This window comes from Thalassophryne amazonica, chromosome 21, assembly GCF_902500255.1.
Source record: "Thalassophryne amazonica chromosome 21, fThaAma1.1, whole genome shotgun sequence".
Lineage (NCBI taxonomy): Eukaryota > Metazoa > Chordata > Actinopteri > Batrachoidiformes > Batrachoididae > Thalassophryne > Thalassophryne amazonica.
In genome coordinates this window covers 21370810-21393819 of record NC_047123.1, presented here as the reverse complement: position 1 = coordinate 21393819, position 23010 = coordinate 21370810, and the positions used below count along the sequence as shown (strand labels likewise).

Here is a 23010-nt window from a genome sequence, read left to right as displayed (position 1 = left end):
TCTCCAGTGCAGTGGCATTGGACAGTTTTGATGGAGATGCCGCTGTCCACCAGTTGTCTCTTTTGTATGCTCACAAGTATTTTGAAAAGTTTATTTGTTTGTTTGTGGGGTTTTTTTGTTTGTTTTACTTTTTCTGTAGCAATTGTTTCATTTGGTATTTGTTGCAATTCAAAACTGTGACCTAGTTTCTGAGGCTGTTGTTTAATTTACTGTTTTATTGCACTTTGACAATGTGAACCATGTTCTGAATCATTTGTTTCATTTATTGTTTTGTGCACTTTGAATCTGTTACCCAATTTCTGAAGCAGTTGTTTCATTTAGTTTTTTGTACAGTTTCGAACTTTGAACCATTTTCTTAAGCAGCTGTTTCATTTAATTTTTACAGCATGGAAATTGTGAGCCATTTTCTGAAGAAGAATGCTAAACTTTTCTGATGCTGTTGTTTGATTTCATGGTTTGTGCACTTGAAACTGTAAACCATTTGCTGAATCAGTTGTTTAATTTATTGTTAATACACTTGAAATTGCTGAAACAGTTACTTATTGTTTTATGCACTTTAAAATCATGACTGATTTTCTGATGCAGATGTTTAATCTATTGTTTTGTGCCCTTGGAAACTGTGAACCAATTTCTGAAACAGTTGATTAATTTAGTGTTTTGTCCACTTTGAAGCAGTGATCCAATTTCTGAAGCAATTGTTTCATTTAATGTTTTGAGCATGTTGAAACAGCAAACCAATTTCTGAAGCAGTTCTTTTATCTATTGTTTTGTCCTTTTTGAAACAGTGAGCCAATTTCCGAGGCAGTTATTTCATTTTGTGTTTTGTGTTTTTTGAAACTTGAAACTGTGAACCAATTTCTGAAGCAGTTGTTTAATTTATTGCACTTTGAAATTGCAAACATTTACTGAAGCAGTTGCTTATTATTTAAGCACTTTGAAATCATGAACTATTTTCTAATGCAGATGTTTAATTTACCGTTTTGTGCACTTTGAAATAGTGAGCCAATTTCTGAAGCAGTTGTTTCATTTATTGCACTTTGAAATGGCAAACTTTTACTGAAGCAGTTGCTTATTGTTTAAGCACTTTGAAATCATGAACTGTTTTCTAATGCAGATGTTTCATTTACCGTTTTGTGCACTTTGAAACAGTGAGCCAATTTCTGAAGCAGTTGTTTCATTTAGTGTTTTGAGCACTTTAAACAGTGAACTATTTTCTGAAGCATTTCTTTCATTTATTGTTTTGTGCCATTGGAAACTCTGAACCAATTTCTGAGACAGCTGATTCATTTTGTGTTTTGCCCACTTTGAAGCAGTGAGCCAATTTCTGAAGCACTTGGTTCATTTACTCTTTTGTGCATGTTGAAACAGTGAACCAATTTCTGAAGCAGTTGTTTCATTTTGTGTTTTGTGCACTTTAAACAGTGAAGTATTTTCTGAAGCTGTTGTTTTGTGCACCTTAAAACAGTGAATTATTTTCTGAAACAGTCTGTGATTCCAATTTGAGGATCCTTAACATGAAGCCCCAAATATATGTAACCATGAACAATAAATGATTTGCACATTGTGACCCCTTTAGTGTTTTCCTGCGTTCCAGTGTTCATCTTCCAGGCAGGATGAACGAAAATATGATCACTATCAATGAAGTTCCTGTGCAAAATGCATTTAAAAGAAACCCATTGAAAGGACTGACTGCAGAGGATCCAGAAAGCGCGGTGCTACCTCAGCGCGCCTTATCTTGTGCTAACAGTCATTGTGTAAGAGCACTTGTTAGACGCATTGATGGTTGAATCAGGACTGATTGATTAAACAGAGAGGAAAGAGGAAGGAGGAAATGATGAGTATAAAGGAAGGCGAGTGATGGATTGACCTCTGACCTCCTCTGTTAAACAGAAAACACTGGTGATTGACACTACGGGGTGTGCAGTGTAACAAACTATAACGACAACATTTAGACTGGATGACTATGTTTTTGCAGAACATTTAATAGCAATCTCCTCTGTAATTTTTGATAGGTGTAGATGTAGTCCAGCTTTAGAAGGAAAGAACTGGAAAACACAAGTTTTTAGAAAGGTTTAAAAAAAAGTAACTATTTGAAACTCTCCAAACACCCAATTAAGAAATTCCTCCACAAAATATATCTGAAACATTAAACCAGTTGTTTTAAAAAAGGTCACTTTTTAAACTCCTTAATATGCCAAATGCTTCACAGTTTCAAAATGCTTGAAACATTAAATAAAACTATTTTGTTTTGAAATGAGTCACTGTTAAAAGTCCTGAAATGCTACATGACCCAAGTACTCTAAGAATTGATCTGTTATGCTGTTATGAAATACTCAAAACACAAAACAGGGCAGCTTCGAAACAGGAATTGCTCTTTCGAAACTCCTGAAACACTAAATGTTTCATCCGTCGTCTTTCTCTTGTTCATCCTCCCAGTCGAAAGATGGCGCTATATCATTTACTGACGCACCTCTTGGAAGTATTTGTTGACTAGAAGCCGCTGGTCATCTTTTTTTTGATTTGTTTAAAGTTAATGTTTTGTAAGTTCCACAGATTCATTTCACGACCATTAAATCAGTCTTTGGAGCGGCTTTTTTTCATACGTAAATCCCGAACACTGGCGTCAAAAATGCCCTTTCAGTACCCGCAGGCTTACCGAGACGAAGCGGTTGTAAGTAAAAGCCTACTGTCTGGTTAGCTTAGCATGCTAACAAGCCGGGAGCGTTTCTCATTCATTGGAATAAGCTTTGTTAGCATGCTAGTTAGCGCCGCTGACTCAGGCTGGCTGTTGACAAATGAAAAAAACGTAAACTCTAACGTGACTGCAGCTTATTAAAACTTTTAAAAACTACTCTAGTTAATGCGTTAGGTGGTATTTACTTTGTCTTTTTGGTTAACAACAGTGCTTTGTAGGTGGCAGCTCGTTAACGCAAAGCAGTGCTATACTTTGGTCATATATACACTCAACAAAAATATAAACGCAACACTTGGTTTTGCTCCCATTTTGTATGAGATGAACTCAAAGATCTAAAACTTTTTCCACATACACAATATCACCATTTCCCTCAAATATTGTTCACAAACCAGTCTAAATCTGTGATAGTGAGCACTTCTCCTTTGCTGAGATAATCCATCCCACCTCACAGGTGTGCCATATCAAGATGCTGATTAGACACCATGATTAGTGCACAGGTGTGCCTTAGACTGCCCACAATAAAAGGCCACTCTGAAAGGTGCAGTTTTATCACACAGCACAATCTCACAGATGTCGCAAGATTTGAGGGAGTGTGCAGTTGGCATGCTGACAGCAGGAATGTCAACCAGAGCTGTTGCTCGTGTATTGAATGTTCATTTCTCTACCATAAGCCGTCTCCAAAGTCGTTTCAGAGAATTTGGCAGTACATCCAACCAGCCTCACAACCGCAGACCACGTGTAACCACACCAGCCCAGGACCTCCACATCCAGCACGTTCACCTCCAAGATCGTCTGAGACCAGCCACTCGGACAGCTGCTGAAACAATTGGTTTGCATAACCAAAGAATATCTGCACAAACTGTCAGAAACCGTCTCAGGGAAGCTCATCTGCATGCTCGTCGTCCTCATCGGGGTCTCGACCTGACTCCAGTTCGTCGTCGTAACCGACTTGAGTGGGCAAATGCTCACATTCGCTGGCGTTTGGCACACTGGAGAGGTGTTCTCTTCACGGATGATGCGAAGGAGATGTGTTGCACTGCATGAGGCAAATGGTGGTCACACCAGATACTGACTGGTATCCCCCCCAATAAAACAAAACTGCACCTTTCAGAGTGGCCTTTTATTGTGGGCAGTCTAAGGCACACCTGTGCACTAATCATGGTGTCTAATCAGCATCTTGGTATGGCACACCTGTGAGGTGGGATGGATTATCACAGCAAAGGAAAAGTGCTCACTATCACAGATTTAGACTGGTTTGTGAACAATATTTGAGGGAAATGGTGATATTGTGTATGTGGAAAAAGTTTTAGATCTTTGAGTTCATCTCATACAAAATGGGAGCAAAACCAAAAGTGTTGCGTTTATATTTTTGTTGAGTATATATACACACACACATACACGCTGTTCTGTCTGTTTCAGGTTGATGATTATCATGGCTGCAAAGTACCTGATCCATATAGCTGGTTGGAGGATCCTGACAGTGAAAAAACACAGGTAAATAATGTTTTCAGGTTGTGAAATCAGTATTATTATTTATTTATTGCATTTTGGAACTTCAGGATCTCTGGCTAATCATGTAATTGTGTTGGAATATACAGTCAGCTGCATTTGGTCAGTGCCAACCCATTGGCTTCCCATTTCCATAAAGCACTGTAACTTCCCACAATGCACTACAATTTTTAGGTGTGAAAATCGGCTTGTGTCAGTCTCCGGTAAAGATGAGAGCAATGATGGGCACAGAAGGTGCCCATTTTTTGAGTGATTTGTGGTCTTCAAAAAAAGGAACGTGGTTCATACAGGTAGTTTTTGTGATGCTGCATTGTGTAGCAACTCATCTGGGAAGAATAAAATGCTTAGGATCAAGAGATCATACCAGATTCCAACACAAAGATCCAAAAAGATTGCAATTTACAAACCAGAAATTGTCTACTGTGAATCTTGGATGAAATCTCACACCTCAAGAGGTTGTTATATTTCCAGATGCGAAGCCACTAGATATTTGTACTTTTGGCTCTGTGTGAACAAAGCAGCTGAAATGAAACAGTTAAGTTGTTCTTGTATTGTGGACTTAACTTTAATTCAAGGGGTTGAGCAAATATGCTTCATTAACCATTTAGGAATTACATCCGTGTCTTTTTCCTGTGTTTTCAGAGACAATACATAATTGGACAGTCTAAATATGAAGATTTTTGTGAATCCACATCATGACTTTTACACCTAGTTTTCTTTTGACAAGTCAGGAGATGGATACATGAACAACTTGGTCATTCACAAATACTGAGAGTATGGTATTGTGTGGTTAATCTGTCATGACTAGGTACTTGTCAAAAAACAAAAGGACACCAATGACAGAAGCCAAGGTACCCATGACAACTCTGCAGGAGTTACAGGTGTCTGGCTGTGCATCTTGCAACTACTGCATTGTATATTGGTGTTAAATATAATTGTATCCAGATATTTGAGAGGTTCTTTAAAGATTTCCCAAGGATGATTTTCTGTATTGTTGTCTTCCACAAGGCTTTTGTAAGTGCTCAGAACCAGCTGACTTTACCATTTTTAGAGGGCTGCGAAGTGCGAGATCTCTTCAAGGAGCGCATGACCGAACTGTATGACTACCCCAAGTATAGCTGTCCGTTCAAGAGGGGGAGCAGGTGAGGCCAGGGTAACCACAGTAGAATCATGTTGCTGCACTTTATTTGGGTCACTGACGCACGAGTTTGCTTTGGTTTACTCGTTTCCTATATTTGTGTTTCCAAAGCACAGATCTGCAGATCCTCTGCAATTAATGCTTCTGTCACCCCGTTTGCAGGTACTTTCACTTCTACAACACCGGCCTCCAGAACCAGAGCGTCATGTACGTGCAGGAGAGTCTGGACGCTGAGCCCACAATCTTCTTGGATCCAAATACATTTTCTGATGATGGGACTGTTGCTCTACGAGGTATCAAACAATAATTATCACAATTTCAAGCTTAGATATAATTTCTTTTCCCTAATGGAAGCATTTGGTGCACATGGTTAGTTAAAGGACCGTTGGAAATTTGGCTATCACATTTCTGTGGAACACCTTTTATATTTTTAGTCCAAAGTATCTGTTAATCAAAACACGCTTTCATGTGGTTATAATGTGTTCATGAATTAAATTTTAAAAACTAAATTCTGACTCTGTTATGTCCAGAATCAAGCTGTTATTTTTAGTTACACCACAGAGCTCAAGATGTGCTTTCCTTAACGTATATAGGTTACGCGTTCTCTGAAGACGGGGAGTACCTGGCGTACGGTACCAGTGCCAGTGGCTCGGACTGGGTGGAGATCCATTTCCTGCGTGTTGCGGGAGCCGTCCTTCTGGAAGATCATCTTGAACGAGTCAAGTTTAGCTGCATGTCGTGGACCCATGATGGGAAAGGCCTTTTCTACAACTCCTACCCTGACCAGGAGGGCAAGAGTGATGGTGAGGTCCCTGCTCCAATCTGGAGGCAGTGATCAATGATTTAATTTGAAATTATTATTATTTTTTTATTATTATCATTATATCTCGTTCTACAATGTGGTTGTTTCTGCAGCCCCAGCCCACCCGATTTACATCTCATCTGACAGGTGTATTTTCTCAGTTCCCACTAGGGGGCATCAGCAACACTAAAATATTTTGTGTCTGTCAGGAACTGAGACCTCCACCAACCTGCACCAGAAGCTCTACTTCCACATCTTGGGGACTCCACAGTCTCAAGATATCCTGTGCGCCGAGTTCCCTGAACACCCCAAGTGGATGAGTGGGGCCGAGGTATTGTGCAGAGGTTATTCTTGCACCTGAAATCTTAAAAAGTTGAAATATACAACACAACAGAGTGCATGTTGTCATGCATTTCAGGTGTCGGATGATGGACGCTATGTGCTGCTTTCTATCAGGGAAGGTTGTGATCCTGTCAACAGACTGTGGTACTGTGACCTCCAGACCACCCCGCAGGGAATCACGGGTGCGTTTTGCATGTGTGGGTACTTCCTGCATTGGCCTTGTGTCTTTGTATTTTCTGGAGTCTTCGTGTTCTTTTTAAAGCACAAAAATACTCGCCTCCTTGTGTTTAGGACTTCTGCCGTGGGTGAAACTAATCGACAATTTTGATGCTGAGTATGAGTACGTGACCAACGACGGCACGTTGTTCACTTTCAAGACCAATCTAGATGCCCCGTGTTACCGTCTCATCAATATAGACTTTGCCTCGCCGGCACAGACCAACTGGAAGGAGCTCATTCCTCAGCACGACAAAGATGTTATTGGTAAGACGCAGCACCGATCAAGTAATGGTATTGGTTGATTAATTGACTGACAGAAGATCTCCTTTATGTATCGCCTGCAGTGTTCGCCACCTGTACCTACTCCAGCTACCTGTTTGTGTGTTTCCTCCATGACGTGAAGAACGTGTTGAAAATGTACTGCCTGAGCTCAGGGGAGGAGCTGCGGACCTTCCCCCTGGACGTCGGCTCCGTGGTGGGCTTCACGGGACGCAAGAGGGACTCGGAAATCTTCTACTACTTCACCTCCTTCCTCTCCCCAGGTAGCACATTGCCGAAAGCGAATCAGTGCCATATTTATAAAACATCTCCATGCCAGTGTCGCAGTTAAAACCAGTGCGAATAAATGTGTGAAGCTGCTGGAACTAATGGCCTCCCTCTTGCTGTCCAGCGATCATTTATCACTGCGATCTGACCAAGGAGCCGCTGCAGCCGCACATCTTCCGAGAGGTGACTGTCAAAGGCTTCAATCCCGCCGATTACCAGACCACACAGGTAAATCAGAAAAGCAAAAAGCCTTTTTGTGATCCCGTCCTTCCCTAATTCAGTCGGTTTATCGTGTCCTTTCTGATAGATTTTCTACCCCAGCAAAGACGGCACTCAAATCCCCATGTTCATTGTTCACAAGAAGGGCATCAAAATGGACGGATCACATCCGGGCTTTTTATACGGCTACGGAGGCTTTAACATCTCCATCACACCGAGCTACAGCGTCTCCCGCCTCATCTTTGTCAGACACCTGGGTGGAGTCCTGGCTGTGGCCAACATCCGAGGAGGAGGGGAGTACGGCGAGACTTGGCACAAAGGTACGAGAAACATTTGGAACCTCATTGGTCACCTCGTTTTGTTTTAGTCACCAGCCCTGTGTACGTTTTCCTGCAGCGGGCATGCTGGCCAACAAGCAGAACTGCTTCACGGACTTTCAGTGCGCGGCCGAATATCTCATCAAGGAGGGTTACACCTCTCCGGCCAAGCTGACTATAAACGGAGGGTCTAACGGCGGCCTGCTTGTAGGTGTGTTCTGATGCCCGCAGAATCATGTCCAAATGAGCGTCTTTCCCCAAACCGCCTGTGACATGTTTGTGTGTTTTCTTCCGTCAGCCGCGTGTGTGAACCAGCGGCCGGAGCTGTTCGGCTGCGCGGTGGCTCAGGTTGGCGTCATGGACATGCTGAAATTCCACAAGTTCACCATCGGCCACGCCTGGACCACCGACTTCGGCTGTGCAGAAGTCAAAGACCAGTTTGATTGGCTCATCGCGTAAGTGTTCCATGACCAGAATGGAATTTTGACCATTCCAAACACTCAAAACGCATTTCTGTTTCTCCCCATTCCCAGTTACTCCCCGCTCCATAACATCCATGTCCCAGAGGGCAACGGTGTCCAGTACCCCGCTATCCTCCTTCTAACGGGGGACCATGATGACCGCGTGGTGCCGCTGCACTCCCTCAAATACATCGCCACCCTGCAGCACATCGTGGGTCACAGCCCCAAGCAGACGAACCCCCTGTTCATCCTGGTGGACACCAAGTCGGGACACGGCGCCGGCAAGCCAACCAGCAAGGTCATCCAGGAGGTGGCGGACACGTATGCCTTTACTGCTCGCTGTCTGAGCATCTCTTGGGTGAAATAACCTGCGACCCTTTACAAAAAAATGTACTTTTTCTTTACTTGAAATACGTTTCTGAAAAAGGAAAAATGACAGCAGCTGATCACGCAACCGTTATGTTGTTAGATAGCCGCATCCTGTCTTCTGCTCATGTCTTCCCATCTGCCACCCCCGCTGCCATCTCCTTTTATGACCCTCTTCCCACACCGTACACACAGACGTTTATAGCCCTTAACAATTAAGACAGAGTTCCTTGTCGTGAGATAAACGTGTAAAGCGAGGATCAGCCGTAGTGAGATCAAAGTATCAAAAGACTTTTGCATCCGGTTGTGCCGATGTGCATGTTATTTATTTATCATCTGTTCTCTCAGTGGAGAAGGTAAATGCTGACGAGACGGCGTAGTCGGAATTGTGACGTGCGTCGACAGTATTGTTTTGACCGCGAGAGCAGACACTCGAAACACGTTGCTGTGCGTTTTGAACGTCAGTCCCCGTGTTCCTTTCAGACCGACCAGTTCTACCTCTGACGTGTACTGATTGTTTCTCTTTTAAAGGGATACAAACACAACGCCATAACAACAATAAACAGCTTTTTAAAACCGATCAATGCACACTGATTTTTTTTTTTTTTTTGTATAACACTGAGGCTGTACTGTTGTGTACAATGAAATGTGTGTCACTGACATAACTCACATTTTCCTCATCATCTGAGATCTTTGAATTCTAAACAACTCATGCTTTCCAGTTACCTCTGGCTTCTTGATGAATTCTGGCATTCCTCAGGGATGTGTTGCAGCTCCTACACTGTTCACTTCTTGCTTGGATTGTGTGTTTGGTAGGATTGTGCTGTTCAGCCACTTTTTTATTTTTTTTTGGTGAAGACAGGTTTACTGACCTTGAGCTTTCTGGACCGGGGCCATCAGTACTATACAGTGAAACTCGCGATTTGTGCAGTGGTTTGTGTCTGTGCATCCTCAGCCTTTGACATTAGGAGACAACTGGTAGTGGAGCATTTAACATCGATTTTACAGCAAAATTGTGCAAATACTGATATAAACACAGAATTTTGGCATGATTATTCCCAAGGTAGTATTTACTAAATGTGATTTGTGTGATCTTGGTGTTAAATTGTAGGTTTTCAGGTATGCTGGATTTAAATTTTCATATTCCAACAACACTCTGACACTCTGAGTTGCATAAATTTGGCATTTAACCATGTTGACAGCAGATATAACACAATATATTAAACACTTAACACCTTTTAATAGATTAGTTTCCGGTGTTGAGGACCCCCCCCCCCCCAAACGGGTAAATATCAAGGGATGCACCCACTGGCTACAGCAGACAGGTTACATTCAGTTGTCTCCAGAAAACAAAGCAGTAAAGCAAAGCAAATAAATTTCCACCCATCATGTGACTTTTAATTTTGGCTCAAATTTGGTAAAACACGTGTCTGGAAAATGTATGTATGTAACCACCAGATGGCGCAATCTACCTATACTGGATGGATAGTAAATCGGTCAAAAAATAAGTGGGCAGGTAAAGCTAGAGGTGTTAGCCCTGGTGAGAATTATTGGCAACCTAGAATTTTAAGTAAAATATGTTAATAAATAACTGCAAATGACCCAATTTCGTACAACCAGAATATGTATTTTTTTTAATCATCTTGGACTTCATTTAGGAAATAGGGTGCTGTAAATCTGTAGTAGGAAAGAAGGAAACCCACGAGGGAAGCCACCAGGAGTTCTTTTCCTTAATGGAGGTCACTGGAAAAACTGCATAGTAAACCATGAGTGGTACGTATCTGGTGATATTCTGGTTTACTGCTGGCTGTAGATAAGCAGGTTCATAGTGGAGTGGAACAGAGAAGAAGTTTTGTTGCATGAAAACATCAAATCTAGGTTTGAATTTATGGGAAAGATGTTAAAATGTTCACTTGTTCTTTGCTACACTCCACAGTGAAGCTGTGACTGATCATACAACAGACACACTCATGTTGTCCTTAGAAGTTTTCAACTGTGTTGCAGTTTTCTTGGTGGCTTCCCTCACTTGCCTCCTCCTTCATGGGGACCATGAGATTGCGTGACCTGCTTGTTCACACTCACCTGTTGCTCTGTGGTAGACAAAGGCACAAACCGGAAATGGCATAAAATATCTGCCCAGTGGGGAAAAGCCACAAACTGGACAACATTGTCGTAAAAAGTTACAAACTGGAAATGACAGGGTGAGATGCTGAAGAGATTCACTTGTGCATGTCCATGACATATACATAGTACCAATAATCCTGACTGAAACTGCAGAAAGAGCTGTGCATGTAGGTCTTTAAGCTTCCCTCACCTTGGTGTCACCTGCAGTATTGGCAGATAATTATTGGCAACAACTTTTTGGTCTCCTGCCGCAGACTTTATATCAGTTTGATTATGTTTTATTTATTTTAATTGAGCGCTTTGTGGATGGCTGTACTCACACCTGAGTGGACAGATTTTAGTGGGAAAATCTGGTGACAAGAAGCTGCGTGGGGGTTGTGAAGCGTGGATGATGATGAGTAGGGGAGTGGGGGGTTGCACGAGCTGTGGACCAGGAGCCGCCACAGAACTCGCGCACACACACACACCACACGTTCCTTTAACGCGTCATCACGTGCGGAGGCTGATTGAAGAAAAGCTTGTCCTTAAATTTGAAGAGTAAAGCAGCTCATTTTTAAGAAGAGATTTTTGAGACTTTTTTTCCAAAAGAAGCGGCTTTTGAATCGCGACCCGTGCCACACTTGCTTTTGTGTTTTTTTTGTTGTTTTTTTTTTTTTTTTTCTAGTTGCCAGATCTGTGCCGCAGACTCGCACCAATCTGTGAGTCCGCCGGATCGCGTTTAAAACAACGCGGCTCCGGTTACTCACCGACTATAAAATATTCATCCATGGAAACAGCTCTCTGATTCCAGCAGGCTTTCACACGCGTGTGCGTGCGGGTTAAACTCGGGCCCTAAACATGTAATCCAAACTAAAAGGAGCGGCTCCGAGGCCGTCGGGCGCACTCACACCGGCTGCGCGCACGCGGTGCCACTCTGATCCAGAGGCGGGGAACCCGGAGGATGTCCGCTTCTTCTTCCACAGGTGAGCCACCACACTCACACGGATTACATTTTAACGCATGAATAACACGGCAAACGTTGATTTTTGACGTGGTGACAAGAAGAAGAAGAAGAAAAAAACAGCTTAATTAAATATGCGCAAAGACGCGCGCACCTTAAAATAAAATTACTAATGAAGATCGAAATGATCACGGATAAAGTTAAGATAATTTCAGATAATATCTACAAATAAAGCACACAAGCTTTATAAATAATTTTAAAGAATTGGTAAGATTTTTCGTTAAGGTCGAACATGTATAAAACTTATTTTTTTTTTATGTTCAAAGCGTGAATGAATCAGAGGATTTGAATGACGTCACGCTGACGTGTCAGATTCCGGCGCAAAAAAAACTAAAAAAAAAACTTATAGCACTGGGGAGGAATTTAGAGCGGATATTTTGCACCATCGTGCACATTTTCTCCCCTAATTATTTTTGGCGCAGCTGCTGCTTTCCCTGAACCGACCCCCCCTCCCCCGCCTTTCTCTGACGTCACTGACGTGTGTCGTGTTTTTTTTTTTTTTTTTTTTTTTTTTTTTTAATTTCCTGGTGGATTTTCTGAACGTGAAAGTAACCGATTTTTTTTAAAGTAAATTTTTCTGTTTTAGTTCTCATCTAAAACTAAAAATAATTCTTGCACCAAGCCCTCTGAAAATATCTCTTATTTAAAATTGCGAACGAACGAAAACCGAACGAAAACACCGTCTGCATAGAAAAAAAAACCCAAATATGACTTTTATTTAATTTAGCTACCAAACAAAAAGTTTTAAATATTTTGTTTTCTTTTTGTGACGGAGTATTGAAGTTTTAAGTTCCAGCCAAAAAAAAAACAAAAAACAACAAACAAACTAAAAAACACAAAATAAATAAACAAACAAATTTCGTTTATTTAAATGATAAAGTAAGTAAGTCCCTTCGGCTGCTCCCTTGTTTGCACTCGGGGTCGCCACAGCAAATCCAAGGTGGATCTGCATGTTGATTTGGCACGGATGCCCTTCATTTTAACGAAATTCTTCCGGTTTATTGGAATAAATCACTCGCATTTAACAAAAACTGTGCAGTCTTATTGTGAAAAGGTGCCGAAGCATCAATCTTTGCATACTGAAGTTCAGCAGTGTTTACACTGATTTTTTTTTTTTTTTTTTTTTTTTTTTTTTTAAGTGAGGGATTTTAGTGGCTGGTATGCATGGAGTAAACCCACCCCTGCAAAAAAAAAAAAAAAAAAAAAAAAAAAGGAGCTCAATGACCCCTTTGAACTGCATTGACAGGGTAAAGGCACATTTCCTCTGGGAGCCTGTGGGGTGAGGTGAGGGGGGATGGGTGAGGTTAGCTGGGGTGACAGAATCCAAAGTCTGCTCACAAAGTTGGTATTTAAAGAGCTCAGAATCCCCATGAGCTCCAGCAGCTTTACACCCTCTAATAATCCCTGCTGGCTCTCCATTGTTTTTTTTGTTTGTTTGTTTTGTTTTGTTTTTTTTTGCTTCATTTCATGGCAGGAGCTAAATGAATGATTTGATTGGTTAATCAGATCTTCTGCATGATGATGTGGCAGCTGCAGTATATGATTCTACTTTATCGATTCTAAAGGGTGATTAAACATGATATAGTCAGATTAATGTACTGTTGTCATGGACACCTTACGGATAAAGACTGGGGGAAAAATGTAAAAAAAAAAATTCTGTGTATCAGGAAAATAATTCTGTTCTCAAGAAAATAACTCTGTTATTAATAATTCTGTTATTTTCCACAATATTACTCTCATTTGATGACTATAAAACATAATTTCAAAAGAGTTACAACAGAAATGTGGGAACTTTCAGACAAAAATTGTCACTGGTGGACGCAAATTCACCTGGTGACAAATTTACACCTCATTAAAGGCAACAGAAATACATCTTTTATAACTTTTTTTGAAGCACTATATCCTTAAAATTACAGAAAGCTTACCAAAGCTTATAACTCACCCAAAATGCAGTAGAATCTTCAACTGTGTGGCCCATCCACAGACAAACAAGCTTGATGGAAAACACACCCACCACATAATGCATACAAATAAATGAATAAAGTAATAATAATGGGAATAATAACTTTATTTATAGTGGAGATTCTTAGTCATCCAGTGGGTTGAGTCTGGTCAAGTGGACTTCCTTGAAAGTCCACTTGACCAGACTCAGTCCATACTTGGATTCATTTATAATACATTTCTAACAGCTTTACAAAGTGCTTTACATTTCGATGACATGAAAACAAAATAAACAGGAAAAAGTAATGAATAAAAAAGCAGAAAAATACCAAAAATCAACAGTAAAATTATGAAGCAATATTTTTATATTTACATTTAAAATATGGTGACATGAAAATGCTAAAAAGAGAGACAAAATTCAAAATCAAGTCAAACAAATCAAATGTAAAACACTTAGTGAGTGTTTTAAAATAGCACATTAAATATCAGGAGTTTATTGGAGTTTATTTTGTTTAGTGCTTTGATTCCTGGTAAAGGGTCACATATATAGCTATTATAATTACTGTTATAAATAACAAAGTTGCAGAGCCCCCCCAAAACTAGTTAAAAAAAACTAGTTAAAAAAAAAACCCTGCAACTTATACTCAGGAAAATATGGTATGTTTTATTTTTGTTTTGGATTTTAAATGAAGATTCGTTCATTAGTTCACAGAGAAATGATAAAACCAAAGATAAAGAGCCTATGCAAGGAAATACAGTGGTATGTAAAAGTTTGGCCACCCCTGATGATTTGTATGATTTTCCTTTATACTGTAAATCATTGGTTGTTTGGATCAGCAATTTCAGTTAAATATATCATATAGCAGATAAACATATTTGAGAAGTGAAATGAAGTTTATAGGATTTACAGAAAGTGTGCAATAATTCTTTAAACAAAATTAGGCAGGTGCATAAATTTGGGCACCCCAACAGAAAAAATACATCAATATTTAGTAGAGCCTCCTTTAGCAGAAATAACAGCCTCTAAACACTTCCTATAGCTTGCAATGAGAGTCTGGATTCTGGTTGAAGGTATTTTGGACCATTCTTCTTTACAAAACATCTCAGGTTTGTTGGTTTCCGAGCATGGACAGCCTGCTTAAAATCACACCAAAGATTTTCAATAATATTCAGGTCTGGGGACTGCGATGGTCATTCCAGAACATTGTAGTTGTTCCTCTGCATGAATGCCATAGTAGATTTTGAGCAGTGTTTAGGGTCGTCTTGTTGAAAGATCCAGCCCCGGTGCAACTTCAACTTTGTCACTGATTCATGAATATTGTTCTCAATAATCTGCTGATATTGACTGGAATCCATGTGACCCTCAACTTTAACAAGATTTCCAGTACCTGCACTGGCCATACAGTCACACAGCATGATGGAACCACCTCCAAATTTTACTGTAGGTAGCAAGCGTTTTTCTTGGAATGTTGTGTTCTTTTTCAGCCATGCATACCGCCCTTTGTTATGTCCAAATAACTTCACCAGTTTCATCAGTCCACAGCACCTTATTCCAAAATGAATCTGTGGTGTTTGTGGTGTGTATGCAGAAAAGGCTTCCTCTGCATTACAGCATCATACAAGATCTCTTTGTGTATAGTTGAATGATTCACAGAGACACTATCTGCAGCAAGATCACGTTGTAGGTCTTTGGAGCAGGTCTGTAGGTTGACTATGACTGTTCTCACCATCCTTCGCTTCAGCTTATCTGAGATTTTTCTTGGCCTGCCACTTTGGGCCTTAACTAGTACTGTGCCTGCGCTCTTCCATTTCCTTACTATCTTCCTCACAGTGGAAACTGACAACTGAAATCTCTGAGATAGCTTTTTGTATCCTTCCCCTAAACCATGATGTTGAACAATCTTTGTTTTCAGGTCATTTGAGAGTTGCTCAGAGGCTCCCATGTTGCCACTCATTAGAAGAGCTGCAAAGTGGAGAAACATTTGTAAATGGCCACCTTAAATACCCTTTCTCATGAAAGGATTCACTGTGTAAGGAGGTCAAGGGTCAATGAGCTTACCAAACCAATTTTGTGTTCCAATAATTAGTGCTAAATGTATTCAAATCAGTAAATGACAAGGGTGCCCAAATTTATGCACCTGCCTGATTTTGTTTAAATAATTATTGCACACTTTCTGTAAATACTCGAAACTTCATTTCACTTCTCAAATATCAGTGTGTTTGTCTGGTATATGATATATTTAACTGAAATTTCGGATCCAGACAACCAATGATTTATAACGGAAAATCATGAAAATTATCAGGAGTGCCCAAACTTTTGCATACAACTGTATGTTATTTTGTCTGTTCAGTTTGTTGCTCTTATAATCAAATCACTAATTGATATAAGGCTTCTTCCTGTGCTGTTAAAAAATTTTAGGCATTAAAAAATTAAATAAAACAAGCAAAAACAATAAAAAAATTCCAAAAAAAAAAAAAAATCATTTACAATAAAGACTACAGAATGTTTCACTTTTAAAGCTGAAATATTTGGTGTGAGCTTAACTGTCATTTTTGCATGGTGATCAATTCATTTTTTAATTGTTTATTGCCTGGAATCATGCATTGGGCTGCAAACCTACAAAGTGATCAGTTTATTCATTTGAATTTTTGGTTTTATATATATATATATATATATATATATATATATATATATATATATATATATATATATAATTTTTTTTTTTTTTTAATAAAGGACATAAAATTCTCTAACATTTAGTTTTCCATATTCATTTTGGATATTATTTGTACACATCAAATTTGTTTTTTAATTGACATACCAATAGACAAGAAATAAATACGCATGACACATTTATACAGAAACAGGGGGCTTAAGAATTCAATTTTCAGTGACCACTATCCAATATGGTGTTTATGAAATCATGGTCTACAAATGTCATTTTTTAAAATTAAAAAATGGGACTTATTTCTCTAATATTCCACTTTGTTTAATAAAATTGAGAAAATTCACTCCAAAATTTGATTTTTCATGTGTTATAACACTGGCAAATGTCAAACTTCACATTTTAATGACATGTTAATGAATTAAAAAAAAATAGGGTACACATTTAAACAGAAACAGTGTGGTTAATAGTTAAATAATCTGTGAGTATTACCCTGATCATCTTTGTAAAATCACATATCAAGCTAAAAAAACAAGACACTTTTAATTAATCCAATATATATTCTAATATATTGTTTTTACTTCACAAAATGGTGAAATTTCTTTGTAACACTTGATTTTTCATCTTACTTTTTAAAATTAACATTTGTAAATGACAGATTTGGTCTTTTACTGATATAAGGGTTAAAAAAAAAAATCAGAAAGCACATTTATACAGAAGCAGCGTCGTTCAATATTCAGTGATTATGACCTCATTTGTTGTTTATGTGAAATCATATGGAGTAACAATCATATCAAAGTATTAATCAATCTGAAAAAGTCTGTGACTTACTTTTAATATGCTATTTTATTTATTAGAAAGGTTCCATTTCTCTGTAACATTTGATATATATTTAAAAGTAACATTTACAAATTTCAGATCTGGTGTTTTATTAACAGTGAAGAAATGTACTCATACAGAAACTTTAAAGTGCTCAAGAGTTTTACATAGCATGTTTTAAATGAATAAAAGACAGTTCGTTAACGGAATATATATATAAATATAAAAAAACTTTAAAAGATCGATAAAGCACAAAAGTGCTTTTATAACTAAAATTAGCTCTTGACTAAAACTGAGAACATTTAATATTTTAAAAGTTATTTAAGTATTTATATCAAATATTTGTAAACAGCTTTTTCTTTTTAAATGTATAATCAGCTGACAAATTTTTTTTTATATATTTTTAAAATGTAAATGAAAGTCAGATTATGAAGTGTTATTATTATTATTATTATTATGTTATATTTTCTTGCTGGTCACTGAGTGGAAGTTAAAGATTTAATTTTACTGTTGAAGGATGTGTGATAATCAGCTGCAGCTGAGGATGGATTTGTTGGTGATGGACGCGGCTCACGTGACTAAAAGCATCACTTTTCAACTTTTTTCTTTTCGTATGCAGTTGCATTCCAAAGCTGTGAGTTCAGCTCTGCTGCCCGCTGCTGGGAGGTGACTGCTGAAGAACACGAGCTCAAAAACAACACGTGTCCATGCTGAATGCTGATTACATTTCTTAGAAACTGAACATGAACATGCAGTTCTGAAATCAAATCGAACTGAGTCCCTATGATGTTAAAAAAAAAAAAAAAACACCACTCCATTCAGCTTCACGTGGCTCCTTTTGTAACGCTGAACTTTTACATCGCAGTATGTGACAACATATTTCCACCAGCACATGAATTTTTCATTATGATTCACAACATTCTAAGTCTTTGTTTCACTACTGTGTAACATGCAAATGTGTATTTTTACTTGCAGATTCAAATTCTTTCCTGATTTGCAGTACATTGTAGGTTTTATTTCCATAGATGGTAATAACTGATCTGTCATCAGTTTTTATAGGTTCTAAGCATAAACAACTCACCTGGGATCTGTGTTAAACTGATCTAGGATTTGGTTTTATTATTGATCTAGGATCAGTTTTTATTACTTTTAAATATGACAACGTAGTCTCAGTTTTGGGATTTTATTATTCCACCCACAGAAACTTTTAATGACTTTTAAATATAATCATGTTTGGGATCCATTTTATAAACAGCTTTTAAATATAATAAACTGATGAGCAATTGTGGAATCTGTTTTTATAAACAGCTTTTAAATATAATAAACTGAGGATCACTTCTGGGATCTGTTTTTATAAACAGCTTTTAAATATAATAAACTGAGGATCACTTCTGGGATCTGTTTTCATAAACAGCTTTTAAATAGAATTAACTGAGGATCACTTCTGGGATCTGTTTTATAAACAGCTTTTAAATATAATAAACTAAAGATCACTTGTGGGATCTGTTTTTATAAACAGCTTTTAAATATAATAAACCAAGGATCACTTCTGGGATCTGTTTTCATAAACAGCTTTTAAATATAATAAACTGAGGATCACTTCTGGGATCTGTTTTCATAAACAGCTTTTAAATAGAATTAACTGAGGATCACTTCTGGGATCTGTTTTTATAAACAGCTTTTAAATATAATAAACTAAAGATCACTTGTGGGATCTGTTTTTATAAACAGCTTTTAAATATAATAAACCGAGGATCACTTCTGGGATCTGTTTTCATAAACAGCTTTTAAATATAATAAACTGAGGATCACTTCTGGGATCTGTTTTTATAAACAGCTTTTAAATATAATAAACTAAGGATCACTTGTGGGATGTGTTTTTATAAACAGCTTTTAAATATACCAAACTGAGGATCACCTTTGGGATCTGTCTTTATAAACAGCTTTTAAATATAATAAACCGAGGATCACTTGTGGGATCTGTTTTTATAAACAGCTTTAATAATAAACCGGGGTTCAGTTCTGGGATCTGTTTTTTTTAACCGCTTTTAAATATAACAAACTCAGGATCACCTCTGGGATCTGTCTTTATAAATAGCTTTTAAATATAATAAACTGAGGATCACTTGTGGTATCTGTTTTAAAGCAACTTTAAATATAGCATGTTGCCTGTTGTGATCCACGGGTTCTAGATTGGGTAGTGTTTATAAAATAGGTAGCTGACATTTTGTTCATGGGTGGTAATGAATTAAGCAAAGCTTGTATAATGAGTTGGAATGGAGTATGAGTCTAGAATGTTTTTAGAATGTTATAACCTAACCCTTTTATTTCCTGTTATGTAATTTTTTAAATATTAATTTTCTATCATAATGTATTTCTAAATTGTTTAGGTTCTTGTTATCATATGCACACTATTATTATTATTATTATTATTATTAGTGTATTTTATTATTACTTCTACTTTGTCATTTGTTTTTTGAATGGACCACAATGGAAATAAGTGTTTTCACTTCCTTGTGTTATCCACATATTTTTTAACATATTTCCAATTATATTATGTACTTACACTAACCTTATTAAATAAAATCATGCGCTCGCAGTTTTAATATTAAGATGATTTACTGCCCCCTGCTAGAATGGTGTGTGAGTCCAGAATGTAGTTAGCAGCGTTAGCTAATATCAGTAGCTTCTCCAAAAATTTTGTCCTTTCAACGTTCCGTTTTGGCAGCGTTCATCCTTGACCCAAAAGACATAAGTATACCAAATGGTAAATGGCAGCTCTCCCCAGTTTGTCCGTTGCAGGTGCTTCTAATTTTAGACAGAGGTGGTGGTAGAAGACATCAAATGCAATACTGTTCTCACTCATGGTACCAGCAAAATGAGACTTAACTAGACTAACTAAACCAATTGAACTACAAAAACACAATAAATCAATAATACTAACAACACTGTTAAACTAACATGAACTAGAAAAATAACATTTAAAACCCCCAAACCCCAAACTCCCATGATGCATTGCAGCAGACCATCCATTGTTTACTGGTTAGTTAAATTGCTAATTTCTCCAAAAAATGTGGCCTTTTAACTTTCCATTTTCACACCATTCATCCTTGATCCAAAATACATAGGCACATTAAACAGCAAATGTCAGCTCTTCCCGGTTTCTCTGTGTTTGAAGCTGCACGCATGCTTGCACGTAGAGTCCACTTGGCTATAAATATAAACTAAGAATCACTTGTGGACATGTTTTTAAATAGCTTTTAAAGATAATAAAGTGAGGATCACTTGTGGGATCTGTTTTTAAATAGCTTTTAAATATAATAAACTGAGGATCACTTCTCAGAACAGTTTTTAAAACAGTGTTTAAGTGTAATAAACATGATTTGTTGTGTGATTTATTTATTTACATCTTTTAAGTATAGCAAAGCTGATAATCACTTTTAGGTTTTTTTAAATATAGCTTTTAATTATAATAAAAACTGAAGATCAGTTCTAGAACATTTTAAAAACACCTTTTAAGTATAATAAACATTTTTTTGTTGTGATTTATTTGTCTGTTTTATTTTTTTAACAGCTTCTAAGTATAGCAAAGCTCAGAATCACTTTTAATTTAATTAAGCTTTGTATTATAATAAACTGACTACTAGTTCTGGGATCAGCTTTGCAATTTGAGAATTAGTTTTAGATTCATTTGTTAAAGAGCTTTTAAATATAATAAAGGGAGGACCAGTTCTGGGATCTTTTTTATATTAAAAGCTGATTAACTAACATCTGATTAGATTTAAAGTGATCTTCACTGGTTTGAAATACAATAAAATAATCTTGGATTAGTTTTGGTGTGATCTTATATCAGTTTTGTTTTACAGATTTAAACTGTAATAATGTAAGATTTCCCATTTATTTTTTGTTTCTTTAATCAATTATTAACTGATCTGGGGTCAGTTTTATAGGTTTTTTGAAAAAAATAGAGTGACCTAGGATTAGTTTGATCCTGTTGTACTTTACATTTTTAACTATAACAGAAAAACAGATCTGAGATCAGTTTTTCAAGTTTCAAATTTACTAAACCTATACGGCCAGGTTATTATTATTATTTACAGGTTTTAAACTAACTTAATATTACTTTTTGTACTTCTGAAGTATAACTAATTTGGGATTGCAGTTTTTAAACTGATTTAAAACCAGTTTTAAATGTCTTAGAAACAGGAAACTAACCTGGGAATCATTAATCTGGTTTTACAGAGTTGAGGTATAATATAAAGTGGACATTTCTAGAATTTATCCTTCTTTACCAGAAGGCTGATAACACTTTTTGGACATCCTGCAAACAAACAAAACAAAACAAACACACACCAGTGAAAACATATACTAATTTGCAGAAAAAAAAAAACAACACAATATCAATGTCACAATTGTGATAGTTATAATTCCATTGCTATTTTTGAAGTATATCTATCTGCCTGTCTTGCTCCCATTTTGTATGAGATGAACTCAAAGATCTAAAACTTTTTCCACATACAAAATATCAGCATTTCCCTCAAATATTGTTCACAAACCAGTCTAAATCTGTGATAGTGAGCACTTCTCCTTTGCTGAGATAATCCATCCCACCTCACAGGTGTGCCATATCAAGATGCTGATTAGACACCATGATTAGTGCACAGGTGTGCCTTAGACTGCCCACAATAAAAGGCCACTCTGAAAGGTGCAGTTTTATCACACAGCACAATGCCACAGATGTCGAAAGATTTGAGGGAGTGTGCAATTGGCATGCTGACAGCAGGAATGTCAACCAGAGCTGTTGCTCGTGTATTGAATGTTCATGTCTCTACCATAAGCCGTCTCCAAAGGCGTTTCAGAGAATTTGGCAGTACATCCAACCAGCCTCACAACCGCAGACCATGTGTACCCACACCAGCCCAGGACCTCCACATCCAGCATGTTCACCTCCAAGATCGTCTGAGACCAGCCACTCGGACAGCTGCTGAAACAATCGGTTTGCATAACCAAAGAATTTCTGCACAAACTGTCAGAAACCGTCTCAGGGAAGCTCATCTGCATGCTCGTCGTCCTCACCGGGGTCTCGACCTGACTCCAGTTCGTTGTCGGAACTTCGCACAGCCATTGAAGAGGAGTGGACCAACATTCCACAGGCCACAATTGACAACCTGATCAACTCTATGTGAAGGAGATGTGTTACACTGCATGAGGCAAATGGTGGTCACACCAGATACTGACTGGTATCCCCCCCCCATAAAACAAAACTGCACCTTTCAGAGTGGCCTTTTATTGTGGGCAGTCTAAGGCACACCTGTGCACTAATCATGGTGTCTAATCAGCATCTTGGATATGGCACACCTGTGAGGTGGGATGGATTATCTCAGCAAAGGAGAAGTGCTCACTATCACAGATTTAGACTGGTTTGTGAACAATATTTGAGGGAAATGGTGATATTGTGTATGTGGAAAAAGTTTTAGATCTTTGAGTTCATCTCATACAAAATGGGAGCAAAACCAAAAGTGTTGCGTTCATATTTTTGTTGAGTATATATATATTGCTTTGATGAGGCAGTAGCCATCAAATAATATTTAATTTATTAAAGTGTTGCTGCTTCACTTTATATTAAAATACTAATTATCAGCAAACATGCAGTAAATTATTTATGTTTAAAAAAAAAAAAAAAAAAAAAACTGACTGCGTGCTGGTTGCGAGTCTGATTCCCTCGTTTGCCTGAAGTCGTAGTAGGAAAAAAAAGGAAAGGAAAGCGTGTAATTGACAAAGTCACGTGATCTCACTACGGGAACGGGCACAGCCTGAGAGAGAGAGAGACATGACAAAAATATCAA

General features: G+C 37.9%; 1 protein-coding gene across 2 annotated transcripts; it reads left to right on the top strand.

Annotated features, from left to right (window-relative positions):
• The first annotated feature begins 2469 nt into the window (after window positions 1-2469).
• Window positions 2470-9194, top strand: prep (prolyl endopeptidase). 2 transcript variants are annotated; one of them, XM_034162305.1, is made up of 14 exons: window positions 2470-2671; window positions 4115-4189; window positions 5213-5346; window positions 5505-5635; window positions 5936-6145; window positions 6354-6475; window positions 6563-6668; window positions 6778-6969; window positions 7050-7247; window positions 7376-7479; window positions 7559-7790; window positions 7867-7998; window positions 8086-8242; window positions 8321-9194. In XM_034162305.1, the coding sequence occupies exons 1-14, from the start codon at window positions 2534-2536 to the stop codon at window positions 8613-8615; spliced, it is 2226 nt and encodes a 741-aa protein (XP_034018196.1). In that variant the 5' UTR covers window positions 2470-2533; the 3' UTR covers window positions 8616-9194. The 2 variants fall into 2 exon arrangements, with proteins under 2 accessions (XP_034018196.1, XP_034018197.1); XM_034162306.1 differs by having other exon boundaries at window positions 8086-8246; window positions 8321-8358.
• The last annotated feature ends 13816 nt before the right edge of the window (window positions 9195-23010 follow it).

Bases quoted from the DNA above. Each gene is read 5' to 3' on its own strand.
- prep (XM_034162305.1), top strand. From the start codon at position 2,534: ATGTTTTGTAAGTTCCACAGATTCATTTCACGACCATTAAATCAGTCT. The intron at 6,146-6,353 runs GTGAGGTCCCTG...TGTGTCTGTCAG, and splicing joins CCAGGAGGGCAAGAGTGATG to GAACTGAGACCTCCACCAAC. The intron at 6,970-7,049 runs GTAAGACGCAGC...TATCGCCTGCAG, and splicing joins GCACGACAAAGATGTTATTG to TGTTCGCCACCTGTACCTAC.